Consider the following 12541-nt stretch of genomic DNA (forward strand, 5'->3'; position numbering starts at 1 on the left):
CGTCTTTCGCTGACGCTATGTAGGCTGCTCTACTGGTTGCAAAGTGTGTGTTAGTAGATCAGGGCGCACGAGGAGTTTGCCAGCTGCGTGTAGCTGCTCAAGGACTATTCTACACCGTACAATACTTTACTCTCACAATTTATCCCGAAACTTTATGGACATATCGATTCGAATGCTAAATAAGCCTCAACAGGATATTTCTATATGAGTAACTAATGAATATTTAGTTTTTTGTTGACACAAACAGCCTACACACTGCAGGAACGACCAGCAGGGTAACTAAGGTGACTGGCGGCCATTGGGAACGCTAAGTATTCGTCCCCGCCACCCCCCCCCCCTCCCCTTGTTGACAATTATCTATTTTTAGTTTCATACTCATCACTGCTTAGCATGTATATTTCTTTATTGCCGTCAACACGAGTTAGGATGAAGTAAAAGATACACATTTCAATAACAACACCGTCAGTACAAGAAGTTTCGAGACTGGATTAATAAAAATATTGAAAAAATGTAATATGGTGGTTTTAATGCTCCAGATGTTCTACGTATTCTTCTCCCCACTTCATCACAACTCACGGAACGCTCATACAACCAAATGAAACTGTCAGAACACCCCTTTTTTGGGATGTTATTCAACTTGTGCTTCACCTTCGCTTGAATGTCGGTTATGTAGTCAAAGCGTTGAGGGTTCGTACTGATAATACAAGGTCTCGTTACCAGTAATGATTTTTTTCGCAGAAAAGAAATATACGTGATTTGCCTTTCAATGAAGTTGCGACAGGCGTCCAGTTGTTTCTTTTGTTCGGGACAGAAGATGTGCGGGAAAAAAGTCTCTCCTTCGAATATAACATTCTGAGGAATGTCTTGAGGATTTAGGTATGGTGCAGCTTTGCGATTCCTGGCACAACAACGTCGACACTCTACGGCCACATGTTCATTACTTAACACCGCCTTTTCACAACTGAGTGGTTGAACGCACATCTATTGTTCACAATTATTAGTTTAAGCTGACACCATAATTATAGCCCAGACATTTCAGAATTTTTTAGACGAACGTTGTATGTATAAATCTGTGTTTCCGACTAAGCTTGTTTCTGTTCGAAGGAACAGTTTCAAAAATAATGTTGCAGGGAGAAAAAACGTTAGAAGAATAGCAGAGATGACAGTAATAAGTTGTTTTTACTGAAACAGCCGTCAGTTTATTCAATCATCCGCCGATGAGCGGCAAAGGGATTGCATATGCAGGTCCAGAAAATAGTGAATAAAGTGCTTCACTGAGGTAAGATTATATTCAGACTCTTCAATAAAGCAGCACCCTCTGTTTAAAATATCTTGTATGTACTTCTTTTCACCTTTTCGCTTTGCAGATGTAAAATGTATCATTAGATGGAAAATACATTCATGCTCAGCTCGTAAATCAAGAATAATGCTGATACATGGTGAAACAACGCTCTGGTTCGCAGTTTGCGGGTTTAAATCACCTCAGGTTATGACCATGAGATGCATTTGACCTGCGGTCGTCGCACGGTGGCGCTGGAAGCAGTCCACATACGCAGAGGTGTGATGGTGCACGTCAGAGTACGGTGCAGCGAGTATAAGTGTGCAGACGTTTTTAGACGCACTAATGGTGAATGTGTGTTGAAAATAGTTCAAAGAAAACATATTGATGAACTTATGAGGGGTAGAATACTAGGGCGACTGGAGGCTGGTCAAACACAGCAGGTCGTAGCAAGAGCCCTCCGTGTGCCACAAAGTGTGATCTCAAGTTTATGGCAACGATTCCAGCAAACAGGAAACGTGTCCAGGCGCTACTGTACGGGACGTCCACAGTGTACAACACCACAAGAAGACCGATATCTCACCATCAGTGCCCGCAGACGGCCACGGAGTACTGCAGGTAGCCTTACTCGGGACCTTACCGCAGCCACTGGAACAATTGTCTCCAGACACACAGTCTACAGATGACTGAACAGACATGGTTTATTCGCCTGGAGACCTGCAAGGTGCATTCCACCGACCCTGGTTACAGGAGAGCCCGTAAAGCCTGGTGTCAAGAAGCCTGGTGTCCTTGAAAGGGACCTGTATAGTGGTTTGATGGTGTGGGGTGGGATTATGAATGATGCACGTACACCCCTGCATGTCCTTGATAGAGGAACTGTCAGGTGTATCGGGACGTCATTTTGCAATGCCTTTTCAGGGGTGCAGTGGGTCCTACCTTCCTCCTGATGGATGATAACGCACGGTCCCATTGAGCTGCCATCATGGAGGAGTACCCTGAAACAGAAGATATCAGGCGAATGGAGTGGCCTGCCTGTTCTCCTGACCTAAACCCGATCGAGCACGTCTGGAATGCTCTCGGTCGACGTATCGCTGCACGTGTTCAACCCCAGGAGCTCCGACAGGCACTGGTGCAAGAATGGGAGGCTATACCCCAGCAGCTACTCGACCACCTGATCCAGAGTATGCCAACCCGTTGTGCGGCCTGTGTACGTGTGCATGGTGATAATATGCCATATTGATGTCGGGGTACATGCGCAGGAAACAGTGGCGTCTTGTAGTACATGTGTTTCGGGACGATTTTCTTAACTTATCACCAATACCGTGGACTTACATATCTGTGTCGTGTGTGTTCTCTATGTGCCTTTGCTGTTAGCGCCAGTTTTGTGTAGTGCCAAGTTGTGGCACCACATTCTGCAATTATCCTTGATTTGTGAGCATCAGTGTACTTACATTGAACACTGAACTGCTATTAATTTCATTTGTCGCGCACATACATGTTAAGAAGACTGACTCTCAACAGGAATAACTTCCGAATCCGTTAAACAGACCAAGGAAATACATAGACTAATTATCTTAATTGTTACTCTGGTGCTGCAACACTGATCCGAAGTTATAGGGCAAAACTCGAGCGGATCTCTGAGAAGCGATGAGCCTTAGAAGCGTTGTAGGTGGTGACCAGACCCTCGGCAGCACTCTCCCATTGATAGCCATTACATGAAAATGAAATACATGATCTCTGCACATACGTAGCGAACACATATTTCAACACATTCTAAAACTTGCACAGTGCTGAGTATATACGAGCACATATGCTCGTCTGTTGCAAGGATGAGTGTCACAAATACCTTTGTGACACCCCAAACTCCAGACTGTCCAGAGCCACATTGCTTGCAACAATAATGCGATTCCTTCTTCCTTGTTCTATTACCGATCAATGCAAAGCCCTTAAAAATGGTTCAAATGGCTCTGACCACTATGGGACTTTATATCTGAGGTCATCAGTTATCTAGAACTTAGAACTACTTAAACCTAACTAACCTAAAGACATCAGAAACATCCATGCCCGAGGCAGGATTCGAACCTGCGACCATAGAGGCCGCGCGGCTCCAGAATGTAGTGCCTAGAACCGCTCGGCCAGCCCGACCGGCAAAGCCCTTAAAAAGGAAACAAAAACTCAAAATAAATTGTTTACACGTTCACTGCGTAGCTTGACTTCGCATATCGAGAGAGCCGTAAGTGGAGCACAAACGTCTTCAAACCAGGCACAGGCAAGTCTTACGGAAATGTTGCTCAGCACAACCCAATCCGAATTGCCTCATGAGTGCCTTTCATACACTGATCAAAAGTATCAGGACAACTGTTAATCGATATTAATATGGATTGCGTCACCTTTATCCTTTAGGACGGCCTGAGCTCTACTGGAGACACTTTCAAAGAGGAGTCTGATTGTATGTGGAGGAATGGCAGCCCTTTCTTCTTTATGAGCCGAAAGCAGAGATGATAGTGATGACGGACGCTAAGGTCTGGTGCGAAGTCGACTTACTAACTGATCCCAAAGGTGCTTCAACGGGTTCAAGTCGGTAACGGGGGAAGTGCAGTTCATTTCTGGAATGTTATTATCCACAAATCATTGCCTTATAGGCGCTGCTATTATGGCAAGTTGCACTGTCGTGTTAATACAAATTATCATCTCCGAACTGTACCTCTACTGTACGCAGCACACGATGTGAAAACTGTGTTCACATGTTCTCACATTTAGCGTTTTCTTGAGTGTTGCAAAGGGACCATGCCCTCACCACGAGAACCACCCCCATACCGTAGCACCACATCTTCCATACTTCACTGTTGTACTACACATAATGGCAGGTAAAGTTCTCCAAGCATTCGCGAAATCCAAACCATTCCGTCGAAATGGCAGCTGGTGTAGCGTGATTCACCACTCCAAAATCACTCGTTTCCAGTCATCCACTGTCCAGTGACGTCACTCTTTAAGCCACCTCCAGCAACGCTCAGTGCTGACAACGGAAATCTTTGGCTCATGGAGAAGCTGCTCGACTATAGTACACCGTTCTTCGTTCAGTCAGTGAGCTTGCTGGATTGCTAATAGCTATCACTACTGATCCCTTCACGTTGTTTCGTGCATTTTTTTTTTTTTTACAACCACCCTTCATAATGATCCATGGTGCCTGCCCGTCAGTACGTGAGGCATACCTGATCCTCGTTTGGCTGTTGTCATTGCTTCGTATTTCCACTATATAATCACGTCACCACCAGTGGACTTCGACAGCTTTGGAAGAAGTGAGACATCCCTGATGGGTCTGTTACTCACGTGACATCCAATGACTAGTCTACGTCCAAAGTCAATGATCTCTCCTGACCGACGCATTCTACTGTCACTGCTTCTGTTCTGACAACATATAAGTAGCATTCTTCTTCTCCTTTTATACTGGCGGGTCCGCCTCGCATGACGTCTAGTGAACAATTCCGGATTACACTGGTGTGTCCGGAATTTCTGATCTAATTATGTACATGTCCACCCCTTCCCTATTATAGTATGCTACAGCCCTACAATTTTCTTCTTCTTCCACCTCCTATTTCACCCTAATTACTCAAATCTTTTCGCGTGTCGCAGAATTGCGCTGCCACAGAAACGGTGTCTAAGGCACGCACTCAAGTTGCCGCACCGTAGCTACATCACTGGCGACAACCTACGGTGAATGCAGCTCGGGAAGGTGACAACTACCAGTCTTGATGTATGCCTTAACACGTAATACGAGAAATTAGTCGTTGATGGGTCCGGCCCTGGCTACGAAGAAAAAAAGATGACATGAACGAACTAAGGCCGAAAATCCGAAGGAACGTCGGAACTTAGAGGATGTGGCTTCTTTGTACAAGCTGCTGTCGTTGTCTCAGGAAGCAATTCGCTAAAGTGACACAGTAATGAGGAGACAGTTCCACTTAGTCGTAAATAAGACTTAACAGTTTGTTTATTCATCCTGCGAGCGGACTCTGTCGCCGACTATAGGCAGTTTCTCCTTCCTAGCATGCTGAAATAAAGCTAAAGATGTAATCAAATCAAACGTGAACTTTTGTCCTTTAAGGAGCTACGAATACAAATCGAAAATTACACATATAAAGTTTTATACACATTTACTCATAAATAAACGGTTGCTGTCGCGCCTTATTATGATACAGCGGGTCCTGAGGATCATACACAAACCTTTATTGACTATACACTTGGATTAGGACGTTTAATGCTTGTTTGGTCCATTCCATTTCTAGAATATAAAGCAATCAGCACAAAGAATCCTGGACATGGGCTTTCCACAACAGCTTACTATCTATCCGAACGCCTAGGAACTTGAACTGTTCCGTCTCGTTTATAATATGCCCATTCCGTCTGATCAAAATATCGATTCTTGTTGAATTGTGAGTTAGAAAGTGCAAAAACTGAGTCTTACTGTGATTTAGCATCAAATTATTTTCCACAAGCCACGATCTTATTTCATGAACTACATTATTTGATACTGTTTCAATATTGCACACAAGATCCTTCACTATCAAGCTAGAGTCATCAGAAAGGTAGCGCTGATACAGTAGACGATAAATATAATGCTTTTCTCAAGACTTTTCTCGTGCTCTTTGAAAGTTGCTTTCCGTTAGAACGTTCAAAACTGGGTACTAGCACAAACAGGCATCCTGGGTGGCTGACTAGAGGGATAAGAATATCTTGTAGAACAAAGTGGCAATTATATCAAAACGATAGAAACAGTCAAAATTCTGAGGTACAAGACCCGATCAGCTGCTTACAAGTCAGACATTCCTATGGTCAATGCTACGCAACTATTGAGGTATTTAAAGAGCTGGCAGAAATCGAGTGGCTCTGAGCACTATGGGACCCATCATCTGAGGTCATCAGTCCCCTAGAACTTAGAACTACTTACACCTAACTAACCTGAGGACAACACACACATCCATTCCCGAGGCAGGTTTCGAACCTGCGACCGTAGCAGCCGCGCTCTGCCGCACTCAAGCGCCTAGAACCGCTCGGCTACAGCGGCCGGCCAGACAAAAAGTGTCCGGCGCAGTTGTTAATCGTTACTACTGCTACAATGGCATGTTATCAAGATTTGAGTGAGTTTGGACGTGGTGTTACAGTCAGCGGACTAGCGAAGGGCACAGCATCTCCGAGATTGCGGTGAAGTGGGGATTTTCCAGTACCACCATTCCACGAGTGTACCGTGAATATCATGAATTGCTGCGGCCGGAAAAAGATCCTGCAAGAACGGTACTAGTGACGACTGAAGAGAATCGCTGAACGCGACAGTAGCTCAAAGCATCCGCAAATAGCTGCAGATTTCAATGCTGGACAGTCAACAAATGTCAGCTTGCGAACCATTCAGCTAAACATCATCGATATGAGGTTTTGGAGCCGGAGGCCCAATCGTATGCACGGCACGAAGCTTTACGCCTCGCCTGGGTTCGTCAACACCGACATTGGACCGTTGATGACTGGAAACATGTTGCCTGATCGGACGAGTCTCGTTTCAAATTGTATCGAGCGTATGAACGTGTACGGGTGTGGAGACATCCTCATGAATCCAAGGACCCTGCATGTCAGCAGGGGACTGTTCAAGCTGGCGGAGGCTCCGTAATGGTGTTTCATGTCCATTGTGCATTTCGACGGACTTGGGCAATTCCAGCAGAACAATGCGACACCCCAAACATTCAGAATTGCTACAGAGTGGCTTCAGGAATACTAATCTGAGTTTGAACACTTCCGTTAACCACCAGACTCCTCAGACATGAACATTATTGAACATATCTGGGTTGCCTTTCAGTACGCTACTCAGAAGAGATCCACTCCCTCGTACTCTTATGCATTTATGGAGAGTCCTTCAGGATTCATGGTGTCAGTTCCCTCCAGCACTACTTCAGACATTAGTCGAGTACATGCCACGTCGTGTTGCGAAACTTCTGCGTGCTCGCGGGGGCCCTACACGATATTAGGCAGGTCTAGCAGTTTCTTTGGCTCTTCAGTGTAGGTCACAGCATGAAAGAAGTGAGAGAAGTGTAAGATATATGATGTACTTCGGTTTCTGAGTGGTTGATCTAGTAGTAAAATTGGCGTAAGATATTTTTCCTCACGGCCAATTTAAGAACGTGGAACTTCGAGATAGTTTTCAAAGATTAAATGTATTCTTTTTCACGCCACAAAAGTCAGTTTGTTTTTGCCGCATACCATCAGACGGACGAGGAAAACATACTACCATATATTTAGCTTGGGGATGCGTAACATTTTATAGTCTATCTTGAAATTCTTCTTCTTCTTCACTTTATGTATTGGGCAAATTGCCTGTTACGATACCCATCTCTTGTATGGTCTTCCTACATTTATTCTTCTAGTGCATTTATAATTTCGATCCTTTACCAGGAATCTTTCTCCAGCAATGTGGTCTACTCGTTCCTAGCATTTTCTCCCATTTTTTCGTTTGGATTATATATTCCTCAATCTTTCCTAATATCTTCATTTCTTTTTCGATCATCCCTTTTACATCCTTCCCCTCTTCTTAGAATCCTCATTCGTCGAGCCTGTGTTCTTCTTCCTTGGTGTCTTGTTGTTGCCCATACTTCACTTCCATAAGTAAGAGTTTGTACTGCTATTGTTTTATAAAACTTCAGCTGGGCTTCTTTCCTAGCCTTATCCTGCAAACGTTTTACCATGGTTTCATTTGCGGAAGTAATTTTATTCAATTTTTGGTCCTCGTCGTGGTTGTATTCACAAGTAATGTCGCATACTAGAAATTTAAAGTGTTTCATATTCTCCAAGACTTTATTATTCAAGCCTATTTTAGCTCTTACTGGTTGTCTGACCTGAAATGCCATTTCTTTCGTTTTATCCACTGGCAATGTTAGGTTGTAATCTGTGGCTATCTGCTGCAACTTATAGACTCCATCTGAAGATTATCGTCATTCTCTGTAGTCAGAGTTAGGTCATCTTCATATAAAATTGTATTTAATCTAGTGTCGCGTTCTAAAGGTCTCTATGTTTAACATTTTCCATTTGCTGATAATTTCATCCGTATATATGTTGAAGAGTGATGAAGAAATTGAGCATCCTTGTCGTACCCCTCTCTTTGCGTTGATTGGCTTTGTTATTATATTTCCTATATGTACAACAATGCCGGTTTTTGTGTGTAGAGTCTTACTAGGATTTATAAGGTGAGATGGAAACCGGGATCAGCCATGACATCCCATAGCATTTCTGTATTCACAGTATCGAATTATTTCCCAGAATGCACAAAAGAAGATGGGTTTCCGTACTGAACTCTCGTCTCTTTGCTGTTACTTGTAGCAGTGTACAAACATTGTCAATAGCTAATCGTCATATTCTGCAACCTGATTGAGCTCCAAATATTTTTTCCATTTAAGATTTTGGCATATAATTTATAGGGTAAATCCGGAGGGCTTATACCTTAATAGTTATTACATTTATTTTTATCGCCCATTTTAAAGATAGATATTACTTTGGTTCTCAGCTCGTCTTTTGAGACCTTCTTTTTTCGCCAACATTGATTAAATATGCGAAGAAGTCTTAGATGTAGGAATAACCCTCCATATTTCCACAGTTCCATGTTAAACCATCTACACCCGTGGATTTCCTATTTTTGTAGCTTTAAGAGCTTCCGTCAGTTGTCTCATGTCAATGTCGTCCAGGTAGAGCTATCCATTTATTGTCTCCTGCATTATTAATACTAATAACATCATTTTTCTATCTGTTGAGTGATTTTATCACTTCATAAGCGATAGTTTGTTTCTCACGTAAATCATGTTCTATGTTGCTAGTAAAGCTTTCCCGCGATTCTGTGTGAGCTTTCAGAGTTATGCGTTTCGCGTTATTTCTTTTCTCTTTGTATTCATTATACTTTTCATCACTGGGCTTATCTATGTAGTTCTTGAGGGCTTCTTGGTTTTCTTTAATTGCTGTTTCCGTCTCTGGCGTCTACATCCTTACACCTCTACGTTTTCTGTGTTTCCATTTTTTTCCAGAGTCTCATTACCTGTGTTCGATAATGCTATTTTTATATTGTTCCAGTCTTCTACCATTTCTAAATTTGCTAATGTTTTTGTTGTACGGTTTGGTAGAGACCTCTTATGCTGCTATATTCTAAAAGGCAAACTTTAAGAAATTGTTCTTCCATTTGATCCTGAATTGTTTTCTTCGGTTTTTTAAATTTTACATAGACGTCAATTATTGACATCAATAACAAGTGGCCTGATCCAGTATCCACACCTCGATAAACTATGGTATCTCTAACCAGTCCAGGAAATCCCTCATTTCTTATTACATAATCTACGAGTATAATAGACCTATACCCTTTGCTGACCAGATGAAATTGTGTATGTCTTTATTGCTAAAGAAGCTATTGGTAATTTTTAAATGATTAAAGGAATAAAAAAACCTCTGACTGTTTTTTCCGTTTCTTTACATACGTGTTCTTCAAATGTGCCTACTGTTATTGGAATGTAGCATATTTCCAGTTCTGGCACTGAGACCTCCTTTAAGAACAAAATGATTTTTATTGTAAATGTTTAAGATCACTTGTAATTGTAAAAGGCTTTGCACTCGTCAATTTTTTTGCTCCTTCGGGTCATAAGTTGCTATTATTCTTAGGATTCCTCTTGGACCTTTACTTTCTACTAATACAATGCGCTCAGTTACATATTCATAGCCTAATATTTTATCTTCCCATGACCTGTGGGTGTAGATGGCAACACTTTTACTTCCTCTTTGTACCTACTTTACACCGTTGTACGTCATATTATTGTTGTCTACATATTTAGTTCCAGACGTTTTCTTCTTTGTTTCCATAATTGCTGCAAAACCTATTTCCCTTTCTTTCTTTCCAATGTTTAGCTAATTCGACTTCGTTAAGACTGTGCAACTTAACGTTCTAGGCGGCGTCTTTGCAAGCTCCATTTTTCATTTTCTGTTGGTCCTATTTCTTGCCCCTGTCATATCCCGGTAATCCGTCCTGTTTCCGGAGCTAGACTGACTACTGGAAGTACTACTATTGAGTCCCTGGATTGGGTACTGGCTCCCTGCAGGTAAGACGTGATGGGACTGCCATCTCTGAGCTTTACCAGCTGCTGCTAGTAACTCACATAAGTGAGTGTGGAACACCATTTTCTTTGTACTCAATGTTATGGTTGTACTGCCAATACTCGGTTTGAAATTATTCTTACCTGTGGTATTTTGGTTGATATTCATACTGTCCATTCTACATTCGCAGCTGTTCTTAGTCACACGTACCATCAGAGATTACATATTTGTCTGTGACTTCCTGTCCACCTTCGACAAACAGATTTGAACAGAAAAATCAAGTAAACTCTACTGTGGACACATATGGGCTATTCTATGAGGGCTGTCCAGAAAGTAGGTTCCGATCGGTCGCTAAATCGGAACAACAGTGAAAATCAGAAACATTTTATTTGCAAGAGCTAGCCGCACTTTCCAGATACCTCTCTACATAGTCGCCGCTCCGACTTAGACATTTGTCGGATTGTTATACCAAATTTCCAACACCATCGTCATAGGAGTCAGCCGCCTGTGCTTTCGGGTAATTCTCTACGCTGGTCTATAGCGCGTAGCCTGCGCCCAAGTGTTGTCTTCGTATCCAGCGTTTCATGTGAACAGAGATGATACTCTGGACGAGCCAATTAGGGCTGTGTTGTGGGTGATCGAACACTTCCCATCGAAAAGGCTGCAGGAGCGTCTTTACTGCACCTGCAGAGTGCGGCTGAGAATTGACATGAAAAAGGAAGTGCTTGGCAGTTGTGTTAGGTGGGCTGCATTCATTAAGGCGAAGTCTCTCAGTGGGCCATCCTTCTTGGCGGGAGACATTGTTGTTCTAGGCACCTTTACTCGCTCACAGTGCGCTCACAACTGAAAAGAGCGCCTTGATGCGATCGACGGTCATACTAGAGACACAACCCAACACATCTGTGCAAAGCTTCATCGGGTTTTCAGTGTGGTGTCCATTTCGCGACCGATCGGAACTTACTTTCTGGACAACCCTCGTATATTGTTTTTCAAATCTCCGTCATCATCTACGTGAGAGACAGCCGTGTATTACGAAACGTAAATGCCTTACCAGCACTTGTACACGTTACTCAATCGAGGCGTCGGACCGCCTGAAACACTCGTTAGTGACTAATATTTCCTAATCTCTAAATACTCGGTTTGGGATTCTCTGCTGTCTATACGATTTTGCGATTTTGACTCTAAAGGTTTTGGTCACTGGATCAAAATTTTTGGTTAAATTACTTCCTTTATACTCCTATTCGGTCCACTTCGCCTCCACTCCCTTAGCCAATGACGTGTAGAAATACAGTTTTGGTCTAAAATTTTTAAGCCTCTAACGCTCTGATGACATCACAGCCGAATTATGTATGGCTTCGATAAATTCAAATCAGTCTGATGATATGATACTTATGTTATCACAGTACAGAGAACTTTCAAGTACGTAACATGTGAATATTAATTTTGTGTCCCGCAGAGTAGCGGTGACGATTCTTGAAACACAGGTGCCCTGTTTATGCTCGGGGCCTTTATTGTACATTTCCACTAGCTTACCGAGCGATGCGGCTCTGAGGTAAGATACCAGGCTCTGAGTCCGGAGGAAAAGCATTCAAATCCATAGCGAACCGTCTATGTTCAAGTTTTCCTTGGTACCCCTAAACCACGTAATGCCATTGAGAAGCAATGTCCAATTTCCTTCCCGCCCGCACCCAGTGCGAGGTTGTGCACTGTCTCTCATGAACGGAAATGACCCATCATGGTTTAACAACGAAATGCGGAATATTCTTATGTAGCAAAGGCTTTGGCACTCTCGGTTCACAAGAGAGCACCCAAATGACGACACGCAGAGGTTAGCAGAGATACGTGCGTCTGTGGAAAGATGTACGCGCAAAGCATACGTTACCACCGCCACCCCTTAACAAAATATCTGGGCGAGAAGCCGAGAAACTTCTGGACCTATGCAAAATCGCTGAGCGCGCCTGAGGCTTCCATGCAATTACTCGTCAACCTGCCTGGTGTGGCAATTGAAAATAGTAAAATGAAAGTCGAAGTTTTAAAGTTCGGCTTTAAGAACACAACAAACATATCGTCGTCTGTCTATTGCACGGCTACCGTACGGGAGACATAGTGATAAGCATCCCTGGTGCAGAGAAACAACTGAAAGACTGGAAAAGAAAT

General features: G+C 43.0%; 1 protein-coding gene across 1 annotated transcript in view; it reads left to right on the forward strand.

Moving 5' to 3' along the window:
* LOC124606082 overlaps positions 1-1265 on the forward strand; it is a 114081-nt gene extending 112816 nt beyond the window's left edge. The window contains exon 6 of the mRNA XM_047138047.1: positions 1192-1265. Coding sequence (XP_046994003.1) covers positions 1192-1265 — 74 coding nt within the window. The remainder of the gene's footprint in view (positions 1-1191) is intronic.
* Positions 1266-12541: the final 11276 nt, after the last annotated feature.

This window comes from Schistocerca americana, chromosome 3, assembly GCF_021461395.2.
Source record: "Schistocerca americana isolate TAMUIC-IGC-003095 chromosome 3, iqSchAmer2.1, whole genome shotgun sequence".
In the NCBI taxonomy this organism is placed as follows: domain Eukaryota; kingdom Metazoa; phylum Arthropoda; class Insecta; order Orthoptera; family Acrididae; genus Schistocerca; species Schistocerca americana.